This window comes from Blastomyces gilchristii (genome assembly GCF_000003855.2).
Source record: "Blastomyces gilchristii SLH14081 genomic scaffold supercont1.17, whole genome shotgun sequence".
NCBI classification, from domain to species: domain Eukaryota; kingdom Fungi; phylum Ascomycota; class Eurotiomycetes; order Onygenales; family Ajellomycetaceae; genus Blastomyces; species Blastomyces gilchristii.
This window is the reverse complement of record NW_003101666.1, coordinates 717,304-731,265: the sequence shown is the minus strand read 5'-3', so window position 1 is coordinate 731,265 and position 13,962 is coordinate 717,304. Positions and strand designations below refer to the sequence as shown.

General features: G+C 47.9%; 6 protein-coding genes across 6 annotated transcripts; 3 read left to right on the top strand and 3 right to left on the bottom strand.

The window, feature by feature from the left end:
• Positions 1 to 535: 535 nt before the first annotated feature.
• Positions 536 to 2,646, bottom strand: BDBG_07084 (retrograde regulation protein 2). Its single transcript, XM_002622527.2, has 5 exons — positions 2,331 to 2,646; positions 2,047 to 2,245; positions 1,494 to 1,965; positions 1,102 to 1,429; positions 536 to 1,026 (listed from the first exon to the last, which is right to left on the bottom strand). Exons 1-5 carry the CDS (start codon positions 2,518 to 2,520, stop codon positions 707 to 709), a joined length of 1,509 nt encoding a protein of 502 aa, XP_002622573.1. The 5' UTR covers positions 2,521 to 2,646; the 3' UTR covers positions 536 to 706.
• Positions 2,647 to 4,212: 1,566 nt separating this feature from the next.
• BDBG_07083 (metallo-beta-lactamase superfamily protein) lies at positions 4,213 to 5,777 on the top strand. Its single transcript, XM_031722928.1, has 4 exons — positions 4,213 to 4,587; positions 4,692 to 4,839; positions 4,949 to 5,317; positions 5,411 to 5,777. Exons 1-4 carry the CDS (start codon positions 4,363 to 4,365, stop codon positions 5,701 to 5,703), a joined length of 1,035 nt encoding a protein of 344 aa, XP_031579961.1. The 5' UTR covers positions 4,213 to 4,362; the 3' UTR covers positions 5,704 to 5,777.
• BDBG_07081 (AP-2 adaptor complex subunit beta) lies at positions 5,071 to 11,627 on the bottom strand. Its single transcript, XM_002622524.2, has 6 exons — positions 11,130 to 11,627; positions 10,582 to 10,766; positions 10,432 to 10,507; positions 10,002 to 10,366; positions 9,514 to 9,942; positions 5,071 to 9,457 (listed from the first exon to the last, which is right to left on the bottom strand). The coding sequence occupies exons 1-6, from the start codon at positions 11,166 to 11,168 to the stop codon at positions 8,437 to 8,439; spliced, it is 2,115 nt and encodes a 704-aa protein (XP_002622570.2). The 5' UTR covers positions 11,169 to 11,627; the 3' UTR covers positions 5,071 to 8,436.
• BDBG_07082 (kynureninase) lies at positions 5,900 to 8,459 on the top strand. The gene is made up of 4 exons (XM_002622525.2): positions 5,900 to 6,348; positions 6,464 to 6,807; positions 6,898 to 7,375; positions 7,466 to 8,459. Exons 1-4 carry the CDS (start codon positions 6,174 to 6,176, stop codon positions 7,921 to 7,923), a joined length of 1,455 nt encoding a protein of 484 aa, XP_002622571.1. The 5' UTR covers positions 5,900 to 6,173; the 3' UTR covers positions 7,924 to 8,459.
• A 57-nt stretch (positions 11,628 to 11,684) lies between the features above and the next one.
• Positions 11,685 to 12,627, top strand: BDBG_07080 (ER membrane DUF1077 domain-containing protein; the record flags this gene model as incomplete). The annotated part of the gene is made up of 4 exons (XM_031722927.1): positions 11,685 to 11,828; positions 11,930 to 12,300; positions 12,417 to 12,498; positions 12,605 to 12,627. The coding sequence occupies 3 exons, from the start codon at positions 11,685 to 11,687 to the stop codon at positions 12,490 to 12,492; spliced, it is 591 nt and encodes a 196-aa protein (XP_031579960.1). The 3' UTR covers positions 12,493 to 12,498; positions 12,605 to 12,627.
• BDBG_07079 (MFS multidrug transporter) lies at positions 12,511 to 13,898 on the bottom strand. The gene is made up of 3 exons (XM_031722926.1): positions 13,006 to 13,898; positions 12,706 to 12,965; positions 12,511 to 12,661 (listed from the first exon to the last, which is right to left on the bottom strand). The coding sequence occupies exons 1-3, from the start codon at positions 13,745 to 13,747 to the stop codon at positions 12,563 to 12,565; spliced, it is 1,101 nt and encodes a 366-aa protein (XP_031579959.1). The 5' UTR covers positions 13,748 to 13,898; the 3' UTR covers positions 12,511 to 12,562.
• Positions 13,899 to 13,962: the final 64 nt, after the last annotated feature.

Here is a 13,962-nt window from a genome sequence, read left to right as displayed (position 1 = left end):
ATGAAGCCATTCACTTCAAGTCAATCACCCATTCCACTATCGGAATAAAAAAAAATCTCGTCAGGATACAATACAATCCACTCACATCTCATTCCTATTCAGAAATTCTCTTTCTACAATGCCTTGCTGACGAGTCAAAAACATTTTGAGCTACCAAATTTGCCCGTGTTACTGCCAAACAGAGTGGAAAGCTTTCACAGCTATGCTGAGGCAGTGAACCTCCTCTTCAAGGAATTGCAGCAGTGGCCCAACGTCGACCTGGCTGCACATTCACCCATACCTGAGAAACGGAGAAACTGATACGTGACCAAAATGTTATTCAAATATGTAGTGACTAAGTTCAGTGAAGGACTAACAGCCAGAGGTTGAGATGGGAATCAAGAAATTGAGAGTGATGAAGGTTTGAACTGAAATTGAATACAGTACTCTCGCAAGTATTGGCAGTGGGTATACCAAAGGTAGAGATCACATTTGCATATCAGCAGTATTTGCAACAAGAGATTACTCGTTGCTGGATGTGAAAAGCAGCACGGCAGCGAAAGGTTTATTTAATAGGATACTGAAAGGATGAGGTCAATTTAAAGAATTGCCGGTGGGGCGATAAGAAAGCTTGGCATAGCTTATTTAAGTGGAATCCACTTACGCCGACAAGATTTAGTCTATTCTCACTTCAAGCATCGATATATAACTATATATATACACATCTTCAAAGTACAAATCTATAATCAGGTCCATAATTCTCCTCTGCAACAACTAACTGTTCTGTTTCCACCCGCTGTTGGGCGCGCTGAGCAAGTGTTCCGTATTTCCTATCAAGCTGCCGGTTCTGCCTCGCCAGTACCGTGCGCAATAGCAGTGCGAGGAAGCAATTGAGACCCATAAAGGCTGCGCAGATGGACTGGCCTCGAACATACAACGGGCCGTCCGAGGTAGGAAATATGTTACTTCCTAAGAGTGGACCGCACTGGCCAACAAGATTCAGGATTATGATTCCCATACCACGGCGAGTATCGGACCCTTGGTTGTCTACCGAGGTGAAGACGAATTCTATGTTAGCATATGTGGTTATGTTTTTTTATTAAGTGTAGGGAAGTAACTTACTAAGAACCCAGGGCAGGATATTGGCGATGCACGGAAAGACACCACTGGCGGCCATCCATACACCGATATATCGAGGGATAACAGATGTACACGTAGCAAGCAGAACATACCCAGTAAGTCCCACAATTGACAGCAATGCAATCATTAAGCCTCTTTGTTGGTAGCGATCCGCGATCCATGGAGTGATAACACTGGTAAGGAACGAGAGAAAATAAGGAGGCGCGGACAATCCCTGAGCGTTGATCGATGTGAATCCCATATCTTTCAAGATTGAGGGCAGGAAGACGGGCAGTGACGAATAGCTAACATTGCAACTGAAATACATGAGCTGCATTGTGAAGTTAGCACACGCGGACAATTTATCACCGTTTAATAGACGGCTAGCTACATACTGCTACCAGCCACGATTTAGCATCCATGAGCGTCTCCCCGATTTCTTTCCAGCTTACTCCACCGATGCGATCAACTTGACCCGCTTGTCTCAATGCTCTAGCTCTAGCAACCTCTTTCTCCTCCTCATTTAGGAATTTAGCCTTGGCCGGAGAATCAGGAAGAAACCGGAAGACAACCGGCGCCATTAATAAAGTTGGTATTCCCTCAACGAGGAACAATAATCTCCAGCTGGCGAGCTTTGTATGGACCGAAGTAATTCCATATGCCAATGCCCCCGCGAAGGTACTTGCAAGGGGAGCAGCAGAAACGAACAGGCCACACCGCAACCCCAATTCGTGACGTCGGTAGAAACAGGAGAGAAGGAACGGAACTCCTGGGCCAAAGCCTGCCTCCGTGACACCAAGCAGAAATCTAAGCACCATCTCTGCCTCCCATGAGAAAACTGCAGCCTGGCAGGTCGCAATCATGCCCCTATTATCACCAGGAAATTGTCACAAATAAGGTCACTGTTAAAACGAGCAGAAGCAGCAGAAGCGCTGAGGAGAGACAAACCATCCAAACACTGTAAATGCAGCCCACTTGTGTGGTGGAACAATCTTCCACATCAGTCCCTGGAACTGGAAAGCGAGGTAGGAGATATAAAAAATGGTCAGAAGCCATTCATATCGGCTGCCGTCCAGTTGCAAGTCCTCTTCCATTCCCGCGATGCGTGCATTGCCGATATTCGATCGATCCAAAAAGCTAAGCAGATCTAATTCAAGTTGCTTAAATTAATTTCCTTCCAATCCAAAAGATTTTTTTTCATGTTCGAATGTGGTTTATAACTGCTCCCTTACACAAAAACCCAAGCAGGGTTGGTATCCTCAGATCGAGCTTCCTCACGACCCGCCGTTCGATGACTGGGTCGATATAGCCATATTTGCTAAAAGACCCCGCGTCTCCTGCGTGAGGTTTGGTGTTTATTTCTGGGTCCAAAGCATTCTCGCCGATACCACGTCGGTGAGCGAGCAGCGGCTCAGTCTCCATGAGAATTTAATTAGTTGCTGACAGCGCCCTGCTCAATGGAACAGATGCAGAGAAACAAGAAAATTTTATATCTACACATATATAATCTATGTATATATATATCTTCGTTTGAAGGGCAGAATTCTGACAAACAAAAAAGCCCGAATAGTTTGCCGAAAGAAAATATAAGAGTTATGTCAGGTGGGTCTTGTTTGCGGCGCAGACCCACTCTTTGGACACACGTTCAGCTTTAGTGCCTCATCTAAAAGTCAATCCACTAGTTATAGATTACTAATACTGTCCGGCTGTTCTCGTTCCCTTCTCAACACCCCAGTTTCTTATTGTAGATATGTAGATTAGAGAGAATTAAATAATTAGAACAAGCTAGAACGGGTTATAGCCTTGAGAAATATAAAAAATTAATATAATGGGAGTGATGGGGTCATGAAAGAAAAGTCTAGTGTCTGTAGTTTTAATGGGGTACGGTACGGTACTGTAACTACTGCCATGGGTCCAAGTTGGAATTGGGTTGGAACCACGGAGCTCTTTTTCCGGCCCGGGTTGGCACCACGTGTAACCCGTTATTTCCCCAAAGCCAATAATAGACACCAGCAGATCATCCGCCTTTTGTTCACGCGATCCGCGAAGGTACTCTACTCCCAGCCTGCTATTGGCCCTGTTAGTTAGGTTACGTAAATACCGGGTTCGGCTGTTCCTCCTGCCCGGTTGGTGACTGGAGTCCCAATTCCTTAGCCAACCACCCCGTGAGATAGGTCATGCCTGGGCCAGCGCGGGTATGACGTCTCCATGCGCTCTGTCATCACCATTGTTATTATCATTCAGTGCATGAACTGTGCAGACTGATTGGAATGTTGATGTGGGGGTGGGCCGGTTGTTCTTGTCCATGGATGATTTCTCGGCTAAAATAATTAGCGGCCGTTGGCGCCGAACCTCCAGAACCAATGGCCGAATGCGGGGTTGAGCAGAAGCAACAATTTTGTATCTACACACAATAGGACTAGCTTTGTTTATCACTATCATATTTTTCTAGGTTCTATGTAGGCTTATGATACCTAGCTACTTACACATACTAAGATACATGAAATTTCAGCTCGAAACAGTCATGTAATGGATCCATGTTAACTGACAAAAAGTCTCCAAAGCCGAGGTACAGCGGCTTGAACAACTCAGCACAAGGAATGAATGTATCCCCTCTATGGCATATATGTGGACAACAGTGACAGAAACGAGATTAGACTCCATGAACTCCGCATCTCAGCTGGAAGAAGCACCAACCATGCAATCCTTACTTACTACTTTCTGAAGAGAATGCCAGGCTTTTCAGTTCAATATCTAACCTGGCCACCGGCAAAAACTTATATTTCCACGTTTGGAAATTGGCTGTATCGTCAATCTTTCTGCGTTTTCCAACCGTTGAGCAATTGTGAGAGCTGAAAAATGCTGCTGTAGTTACCTGAACATAACCTTGGAAGTATCTCCATGAATGCTCACTCAAATAAGAGAACATACCAGTTCGAAGTTTTTGTCAGTGCAGGGTTTCTGTTAATGAATGTCTCCACTCCACGGAACATTATTATATGCTTGATATCAGCCTCACTTGTCAGCTCTGACGGGGTGTGAGAGACGGAAGACCGTGCTGTTTACATATTAGGCTAGGTGTCCCATCATAAAGGTTAGTGTCCCTTTTAATATAGTGAGTCACCTCTCAAGATATATATGTGCTGCGTGAAGTTCCCCGAGATCCTTCGAGTATAAAATAAGCCCTGCACACAGAAAACAGGATTCATGCCCTACCAGTAGCATACAGCCACCTATCTCTCTCTCATTAAGCAAAATCCAACCATGTCCTCCTCACTCGTGGAAATAGACGCTCTTGAAGCCGTCGTGGTCATCGATAATGAGCTTGACCTTATGTCCCCGCCAGCTCCGGGTCCTGTCAAAGTCTCCCGGCTCATAGGGGAAATCGGCCTCACCTCGCCGCATCACATACATGATCGAGCGGAAGCAACCAAGGAATTCCGCCTGGAGGATGTGTGCTGTTCTGCTCACGGATTGTCTGTTCTTCTTGTAAGCTATCTCAGCATTTACGGTTTCCATGCGCTTGTAGCCAGATGATTTACTGTGGCAGCTACTTTTCCCAAAGTTGAACATGTTTGAATTTCAATATCTAGACTGCCGTAAAGGGAGAAGAGCGCCGAACGATCCTTTTTGACATAGGGCCTACAGAGGAGTCATGGGCGCGGAATGCAGAAAGGTTACGACTGGATTTATCTTCCGTGGAACGGATCCAGCTCTCTCATTGGCATCGTGATCACTCCGGTGAGTGTGCTTGTTGGGTTGCTGTTTCGTACCTAATTACCAATTTTACAGAAGCTTTCATTCAAGAAACTGCATGCTAAAGCCCAAAATTTGCGCAACCCAACCATAGGCGGCATGCTCAAGGCCATCCGGATGATCAATGAAGCAAAGAAGGGCAAAGGATTACCAAACGATGACCTTGTCGTGGACTTGCATCCATCTCGACCAGACTATAGAGGGATCCAGATGGGCAAAGAGATTGTGTCTTTGGAAGCCGATCCAACCTTTCAAGAAATAGAACAGGCCGGCGCGAAAGTAGAGAATCACGACGAAACGCATACTGTTCTGGGTAACATGTTTCTTATCTCGGGAGAAATACCCCGCAAGACGGAGTATGAGACGGGGCTGAAATATGGAGTTCGGTTCGACCAAGCCGCTGGGAAGTGGGATAGTGATGAACTGATTGCTGACGAGCGTTTTCTCGCTTGTAATATCAAAGGTCTGTTGTTATCTCTCCCTGCCCATCCACGACGTTTCTTGTGACTTGCCTTGAATCTCCTCGCATCCAATGGTACCTACTAAATATCTCCAGGAAAGGGAATCGTGGTATTCAGCGGATGCAGCCACGCCGGCATTGTAAACGCAACAAGACACGCCATTGAGTTGATTGGTAAGGACCACCCCGTGTACGCCATTTTTGGTGGCTACCATCTAGCAATGAGCGACAAGGCTCAAATGAATGCCACTGTGAAAGGTCTCAAAGAGCTAGATCCCAAAGTGCTATTGCCTGGTCATTGCTCTGGGTGGAGAGTCAAATATGAAATTGAAAAGGAAATGCCAGGTCGCCTGGTGCCATCATCTGTTGGGTTCAAGCTGGGGTTTTAGCTGTAGTTATAGCATAAATATGAGGTGTTTTAAATATGTGTTATTTACAAAACTTCATTCAAGCAGACACGTATACAGTAAATATAACAGCGAGTTATCCTCTACTCCGTAGTTATATATCACTTGGTATCTGGTCAGAAAAGGCAGGAGATTCCGGTCCACATAATAAATATAGTCTAGACTCCAAACCTTACTAATTAGTTTCCGCTCCAAAATCGTCTCCCTCCCCGCAGCTTTCCCCCACCGGCTGGCATCGGTTGATTGCTGCGTCTCACCTCACGTCTCGTCTCGGGCTGTGGAGTTACATGGACAACAGCGCAACAATCAGAGGTTTTGGCGCAATTCGAGGTATGAAACAAATGGTCTTCAAGGCCCCCGGCGCAGTGGTCAAGTTTTGATAAGGAAAATAAGCCGGCCAAAACGCCGTAAAAGAGAGAAAAAAAAAAAGCAAAAACGCCGCGCCGCACACAATGTCATCCCCGCAAGACTCCCCCACCTTTCCATCGAAAGAAGATGCAAACGTCACGAAGAAAGAATTCGCAGAATCTCTAGACGCGAAGGACTCTCTTGCACATTTTCGAGAGCAGTTCATCATCCCAACTAAGCAAGACTTGACTAGGAAGACGATCATCGCAAGCGCAGAAGGTATGAGCTCACCAATCAATTCCCGTCGTCCCACCGGCGCAACTTTTTCTCCCCTCCTACATGCAGAACACATAAAAAAATATCAGAAAATCAGTAAATGCTAACTCTCCAAAAGAAGATAAAACAGCTTCTTCGCAATGCACGTATCTCTGCGGCAACTCTCTGGGCCTCCAGCCCAAGAGCACCCGCACGTATGTGGATCGCTTCCTGCAAACCTGGGCCACCAAGGCCGTGCTGGGCCACTTCACACCGCATGAAGATGAGCTCATGCCCCCCTTCGTCGATATAGATACAAGGGCAGCAAATCTGATGGCGCCAGTGGTGGGCGCCTTGCCAAGCGAGGTGGCCGTCATGGGCACGCTGACTACGAACCTACATCTCCTCATGGCGAGCTTCTATCGCCCGACGGCGGAGAAGTATAAGATTATCTTGGAGGGGAAAGCGTTTCCTAGTGATCATGTAGGCCATTGAGAAGACGAACATTATGAAATCCGTATATTTTGCATCGTATACATAAAAGGACTAACTAACCCTTTCTCTCTCTGGCAGTTCGCCGTCGAATCCCAAATCCGGCACCATAACCTCGATCCCGACAATGCCATGATCCTAATTGAGCCAGAGGATTCCTCGCATCCACTCCTGTCCACCGAGAGGATCATCTCTGTAATTAACCAACATGCCGCGAGTACTGCTCTGATCCTTTTGCCTGGCATCCAGTATTACACTGGGCAATACTTCGACATCGCAAAAATCACCGCGCACGCGCACTCGAAGAACATAATTATTGGCTGGGACTGCGCGCATGCCGTCGGCAACGTCGAGCTGAAGTTGCATGACTGGAAAGTCGATTTTGCTGCATGGTGTACCTACAAGTATATGAACTCCGGCCCTGGTTCGATGGCCGGATTATTCGTGCATGAGCGATACGGAGCTGTGGATAATAGTAGTTCGTCTGGGCTAGGTTACAGACCGCGCTTGTCAGGATGGTGGGGAGGAGATAAGCAGACTAGGTTCGAGATGGATAACAGTACGATAAAGCCTCCCATTACACCTCCGCTCCTCACAACTGAAAAACTATGAGTCCCCGTAAACTAATAAGTGCCTCAAAACTATACAGGGTTCGTCCCTCGCCCTGGCGCCGCAGGCTTCCAGCTCTCCAACCCCTCCGCCCTCGACCTGTCCGCCGTACTTGCCTCCCTCGAGATGTTCTCCGCCGCCACGATGCCCGCCCTACGCCAGAAATCCCTCCAGCTAACCGCCTACATGGAATATCTCCTGCTAAAAACCTGTCCGCAACCAGAATCATCAGGCCCCAAACTCTTCTCCATAATCACTCCCTCGAACCCGATGGAGCGAGGTGCGCAGCTAAGCATCCTGCTACGTGGGGATATACTGGATGGTGTCTTCTCGCGGCTGATGGCTAGTGGGGTTGTGGTGGATGAGCGGAAACCGAATGTGATTCGTGTTGCACCGGCACCGTTGTATAATACCTTTGTGGACGTGTGGAACTTTGTGCAGATTTTTGTGAAGGCATGCGAGGAGGTGGAGCTGGAGAATGGTAAGCGGGAGAAGTAGGAAGTAGGTAGGTATTAGGCGTCCTCCCATTGACAGTTCTCGTCATCTTTTATCGAGTATCAATATGCACTGAAGTCGTTGGCGTGCGGATATTTTTGAGGCAAGTCTTCGTGGCGTTAAGAACGAAAAAAGACTGACTGGAGAAGTGCGGAGTATATAAAATAAGCATGGTCGTACATAACTAAACCAAAATAGAAATATAAAAAGTATAAACGACGAGAAAATTACAATCGTAAGGGAGGACCAGACGAAAGAAAAGACAGAAAAGCACCGTACATCTTTGAAAAAATGGGGGAAAAGGGGGTTGGTTGCCTCTACATTACATATGGGACGATCCAACAAAAATTATGCGAATGAATGCTTTCTCGGGATACATTCCACATGGGCCAAAAGGACGTAAGGCCAAAAGGCACGCAACAAAAAGCACATGGCATCCAAAGGCCTTCCCTAGTCTATCCCAATCCAAATAAATCCAAATTGGTTCTTCCTCCTCTCGTGGTCTTTTATCCGGTCTCAGATGAGAAGTAGCTCTCCCGTCACCGCTCCACCAGGAACCCCGGGTCCATACGCCTGCTGCTGATTCTGATTGACCACATACTGAGTCTGTGGCGCACCGCCCCCACCAACGCCGTTGTTGAGGTTCATAGCCGCGATCTGCTGCGGTCCAACCGTGGCGAAATACTCATCCGCGGCGTTCACAGCAGCGGCGAGGTCACCTTTACCAGCGGTACCTGATGATGTGGCGGCGGCGGCGTTGGATGGAATATTATGGTGCTCTTGGAGGGTCAGAGGGAGGCCTCTAGGCTTGTCTGGTGGTGGGCTTTGCAGCGCCGGACTGGGAGCTAGGCGTCTGGGTCTCGCGTTGCGGAAAACATGTTGGACGGGTTTTAGGTAGACGGTTGCGAGTGTTCCGACGTTGAGACATAACTCTTCGAGAGTGGCAGGGTTCAGCTTTTCGCTCTCGGCGGTTATGGGGGGTTTCTCGCCCATTACGATGGCACGTGCAGCATTGGGGTCTGTGGAGAGGAGTCGCCAGTACATGTAGCCGCGATCGCGGAGGTCTGGGTCATCGGTTTCTTCTGTGCACCATTTCAGGACCTGAGGGACAAGCTGTTGGCCTTTTGTCGGGCGCTGGATGAAGAGTTTGACAGTAGCGGTGAGGAGGGCAAGTTGGACCTCGACGGTTTCGTCGTGGAAAGTTGCGAGATAGTCCTGGAGGAAGCCGTCTGAGTTTTCAATACGGTCAGCATATTGGCCAATAATCCAGATAACTGCAGCTTTGGCTTCTGGCTCGTCCAGCTCATCAATGTTTTGGATAACAGTGCCAATAATCCCTTCGTACTGATTCGGGTATTTTCGAAATATATTTCGGATGACTACGGTGGCCTCCTGAACGATATATGGGATTTTAGCATTCACCAAATCGATTAGCGTTTCAATACATTGCCTCGCGGCTGATTCAATCTTGATTGCCAATTTACCAATCGCACGCACGGCTTTGCGAACGAAATGGACATCGATCTCGGTGGCATATCTATTGAAGTCAGCAGTGTAAAGTAGCCGATAATGTTCGGACGGGGCATTGCTTACTCTTTCAGCTCAGTTAAAACCACCGAAATGTTATCTTTTGTCGCCAGCATGAAGATTAACTCTAATTTTGTCACTTTGACATAAATCGGGTCATTATATTTACAAAAGAACACGCGGATATCGTTCCGCAATACTTCAGGTCGCCGCTGTAATATCAAGATGGCATTTCGTAGTGCGAGATACTGAACCTCTGGCCCTTTGGATAAAAGGGTTACCAGGGGTGGAGAAAGCTTTCGTGAAAGGGAGGTAATCTGCTTCTGGTCTGATATATAATTCATCAAATAAAGGATAACCCGGATAGAGGTCAGTACAACGGCTGAATTGGAATGCGATAGACGGGGTGCGATTCGTTCGGCCAAGAGAAGCGCTTCTGCTGATTCCTGCGGCACGTAAGACATTAATGCTTCCAGCACGTATGTTTGGCCCCATCTGATGTTGTTAGCACTGATGTATCAGAAACTCACTTCTCAGAGTGATAGAGTACATACTCGGAACAATCTGGCAAGATGGAAATTATTTTAGATGCACTCTTATAATCAATCGTAAGCTGAATAGACTCGCTTCGTTCCCACAAGTCAGTGAGTGCAGCTAGAGCACTCGATACGACAGTGGGATTATCATCCTTGAGCATTTCATTCAGTCGATAGATCAAGTCGGACTTCTCCACGAGCCTCGGGTCATGGTCGTATAGTTTTGCAACACAAAAAGCAGCAGTCTTTCTAACATAGGGGTCGTCGTCCCCCAATAGGAATTTAAGCGGCTGGAGCGTCGCTTCAACAAACTTGGGGACATGAATATAAGATACTGTCCGCAAGGCAAGCGCCCGCACGAGGGGATTCGAATCCTCCATGTCCTACAGGGCTCCAGTCAGTGTGTATCTCCAACAGGTGTATAAACCCTCAGTCTCGGTATCCATACATTGATTAGAATTGGTAGAGCATTAAGAGCTACATCCGGCTTCGACTTGGCGTAGTTGACGAGAAATAAAAAGCACCTATTTCCACAATATCAGTTTCGTTGCGTCCCATCAGATCCTCCCCCGCGTCAGGTTTCGGTGATCCGCCCTACATTTTCTTAATCTCCAAGCTCGGAATATTCATACAGCCAATCACGTCGGGGAAAAGCGCAACCATATCATTATTGCTCATAGTCATATTGGCGACGATCTTCTTCAACGTAATCTTCTTCGCAGAGTGGTTTCGATCCTTCTTGCCGCCGCTGTTGAGCTCCTGACGGAGCTCCGCGACTTTGCCCTGCAAACGATGGGTGGTGAGTGAGCCCGAGGATACATATAGAGGAGGAAAGGCAACCATTTGGACGCGAGTTGTAAGATAAAACTCCCGGCGATTGGATTTCCAAGGAACTATAACAAAGGGGGTAGAATAACGTGCAAGAGACAGTGCTTATGAATAGTATATGATGGAGCGGGGCGCCGTATCGACGACCAAACGCAAACTTTGGGGCAGAAGCGATGATGGCGCACTCAACAAGCGGTACAAGAATCTCTGAGTTAAGGGACGATCATAGCCCGTTTATACAGGTACGTATTGATTCATTTGCGGGCCACAGAAATGGATACTTGTGATACAAGTCAGGAGACAGCAAGCAGAACATACCCTTGCAAACAGCCTCGCATCTCCCCCGCTCGAACTCATCTTGACTTAGTTATTAATCCCAAAGCCTGCTTTTTCGTCCGGTCCAAAGGTGTCTAGGGTGGCTTCTGGGCGACGCTATCACATGGAACGCCTTCTGTTGGTGGGAGTAGGCAGGGCAGTGATCAGGGTGCCCATTTCCCAACCATGACCGTATCTGAATATCGAGGGGGCCAATTCGAGGCAGAAGGACACGTAAACGTAGGAATATCGCACGGTGAGGTTAGAGGAGTGTTGTATAGTGCGGTTGAGGTTGTCAGGAAGTTGTTAGGATGTTGTTCAGAAGTTGGAGGTTGAGCTGTGTCTCTGAAGAATAAGGAGCCGCCTTCCGCTTCGGAGAAATGAATCGACGACGACGGCCTCAAGCTACAACCTCCGACCTTCCAACCTCTCAACTTACAACTCAACGAAACATTTACTGCAACCCCTCCTCCAAACTTACCAGCACACCGTCCAGCACAGAGCCATCCCCTTCAGCTACTTTAAAAAGCGAAAGAGAAATAAATTTTGTCCAGAAAAATGGCTCCAGAAGCCACCCCATCACCTCCCCCTCCACCGCGATGGGCCATCGAAATGAACGCTGCTACACCTCCGCGACCCCCGAAATCAACCAATATCCCTGATCCACCGGGCTATTCCGCCAGCAAACCCATTACAAAGCAGGTATGTACCCTCTTTTCAAGCCAAACAAAAGCCAGAAGGAAAAAAGAAGGGAAAAAACCCGCGTCAAGAAACCCACAAGCTGACCCCATCCTCCCTCCCAGCAGCGAACTTCCCCACAACACCAACAACAATCCACCACCACCGCCGCCGCCCTCCGCAAAGCCGCCGAAACCGACGCGCTAAAATTAAAAAAGGCCTGGGAACTCGCCCTGGCGCCCACAAAGCAACTGCCCATGAACGCAATCATGATGTATATGTCCGGCAACAGCCTGCAGATATTCAGCATCATGATGGTGTTCATGCTGTTCAAGGGGCCCATCCAGGGTCTACTGAATACGAACAGCGCTTTTGTGAAGTTTGAGACGGAGAGTACTAGGGGGCAGATGCTAGGGGTTAAGGCTGTGTATGTGCTGATGCAGTGTGTTTTGCTGGCGCTCGGGGTGTGGAAGGTTAATGCAATGGGGTTATTGCCGTGAGTTTACTATTTTTTATTCTTATCTTATTTCTTTTTTCCCCATGCCTTATTCTTCTTTCTACCCTTATACCTTTGTGGGTATCGAATAGACGTTAATATGAATTTGCCTTTAGGACTACGAGATCAGACTGGCTAGCATGGGAGACAGAGCGCCAACCTTTGGAACGAGCATATTTTGCCTTTAAATGAGAATATGTACAGTATATGTTTGGAAATAGCTTTATTCAATGTCACTAGATATTTTCATAATTATCTAATTCTACACATTACTCATGTTCTGGTCATTTCGTCGTTGGAACAGATTTCTCTCGTCCGAAACCATTTGCCCCCACTCACGCTGCGCCGATATATCAATATCCTGAAACGATGAGCCCCCTAACGTCATATACACGTTACCAATACCTTTTTAGCCGACTCTCCATTCCCTCGGCAACCTGAATCATATCGTTCTGATCGCGCCTCGGCCTTAAGGCGCCCCTCTTCCCTCCACTTTGGCCCAAAGCGTATCACGACGAGCATGACAGGGGATGTGGCCGCCATGATAAAAGCAATAAGGGTAAAACACCACCTGACTCCCAGCCCATGAATCATGGGAGAAATAACCCCCGTGGCACCGGCCCCAAACAAGCAGCGGACCAAATTATTCGATGCCGTTACTGTAGCTGCCCTACCCGGGTGCAGATCCACGATGAGCGTACTTACCGTATTTACAGCACTCGTAAGGGCAGCCCCAGATATGCAAAGAAGCACTAGCGGCGCAGCAATCGGGACGAGGAAATGCAGAACCCATCCAAAGCTCACAATGGCGCAGGCGCTCACGAACACCAGCGGGAACACGATTTACAGCCGTGCACGCTCGATAGGGAAATAGCGGAGGTCTTGCTGCGTGTTGCGGACGGTGGGGATGCCGAGTTTTCTTGGAAATGCGGCGGTAGTTATAGTCGAGGATGAAGCCGTTGGCGATGGAGCCTATGCACACCCCGGCACCAATGAGAATGTAACAGAGACCAATTTGGAAGTTGTTGTAGCCGTAGATGTCGTGGAAGAGGAAGGTGATGGCGGCGTTCATGGCGTAGAAGGCAGCGAACATTATGGCATTCGCTATGAGGGCGATTAGGGTGTCCTTTTCGCGGAGGATTATAAGGGACTTGATGGGATTGGGGAAGCGGAGTTTTGGTCTTTTGGGAGCTTCTGCTGCTGCTGCTGCTGCTACTACCGCTGTTGTATCTTGCAAAACGGGATTGACCTTTTTCGCATCTTGGCGGGCCGCTTTACGAGTTTTCAGGTACGTAATGACTCTGCCCTTCTCTGGATCATGGTGATGGCTCTTCTCAGAATCCGAAATAGGGGATAGATTCGGTGCCGGCTCAACATCAATGGCAAGCCCTGCTGTCTCCTGAGAGGGCGGTTTGTTCTCTTCGCTCAAACGAGTTTGCTTGGCCATCAACACTGCAGGATATCAGTTGTATAGTACCAATGCTAAAATTTCTCAAAACATGTGCATGTTGGGAAATGTGAAGGCCTTTCCCCCTCTGGCTCTGGTTATTCTGTAGTGTGTGGGTTAAAAATTAACCCCGAGGTCAGACATAGGCTAGCTTGGATCATAGTCATGGATGGCAAACTCCAAGCAGCTCATACAGGAGTATAATAATGGAGCAT

Coding starts and splice junctions, on each gene's coding strand:
- BDBG_07082 (XM_002622525.2), top strand. CDS start 6,174: ATGTCATCCCCGCAAGACTCCCCCACCTTTCCATCGAAAGAAGATGCA. Junction 6,349..6,463: donor GATCATCGCAAGCGCAGAAG/GTATGAGCTCAC, acceptor ACTCTCCAAAAG/AAGATAAAACAGCTTCTTCG. Junction 7,376..7,465: donor TAGGTTCGAGATGGATAACA/GTACGATAAAGC, acceptor AAAACTATACAG/GGTTCGTCCCTCGCCCTGGC.
- BDBG_07084 (XM_002622527.2), bottom strand. CDS start 2,520: ATGGAGACTGAGCCGCTGCTCGCTCACCGACGTGGTATCGGCGAGAAT. Junction 2,246..2,330: donor AACCCTGCTTGGGTTTTTGT/GTAAGGGAGCAG, acceptor AACTTGAATTAG/ATCTGCTTAGCTTTTTGGAT. Junction 1,027..1,101: donor TATCCTGCCCTGGGTTCTTA/GTAAGTTACTTC, acceptor TCACCTCGGTAG/ACAACCAAGGGTCCGATACT.
- BDBG_07079 (XM_031722926.1), bottom strand. CDS start 13,747: ATGGCCAAGCAAACTCGTTTGAGCGAAGAGAACAAACCGCCCTCTCAG. Junction 12,966..13,005: donor TTACGAGTGCTGTAAATACG/GTAAGTACGCTC, acceptor CGGGTAGGGCAG/CTACAGTAACGGCATCGAAT. Junction 12,662..12,705: donor ATGGAGAGTCGGCTAAAAAG/GTATTGGTAACG, acceptor TCATCGTTTCAG/GATATTGATATATCGGCGCA.
- BDBG_07081 (XM_002622524.2), bottom strand. CDS start 11,168: ATGAGTTCGAGCGGGGGAGATGCGAGGCTGTTTGCAAGG. Junction 10,508..10,581: donor AGCTTGGAGATTAAGAAAAT/GTAGGGCGGATC, acceptor TTGTGGAAATAG/GTGCTTTTTATTTCTCGTCA. Junction 9,943..10,001: donor ATCTTGCCAGATTGTTCCGA/GTATGTACTCTA, acceptor TAACAACATCAG/ATGGGGCCAAACATACGTGC.
- BDBG_07083 (XM_031722928.1), top strand. CDS start 4,363: ATGTCCTCCTCACTCGTGGAAATAGACGCTCTTGAAGCCGTCGTGGTC. Junction 4,588..4,691: donor ACGGATTGTCTGTTCTTCTT/GTAAGCTATCTC, acceptor TTCAATATCTAG/ACTGCCGTAAAGGGAGAAGA. Junction 4,840..4,948: donor TTGGCATCGTGATCACTCCG/GTGAGTGTGCTT, acceptor ACCCAACCATAG/GCGGCATGCTCAAGGCCATC.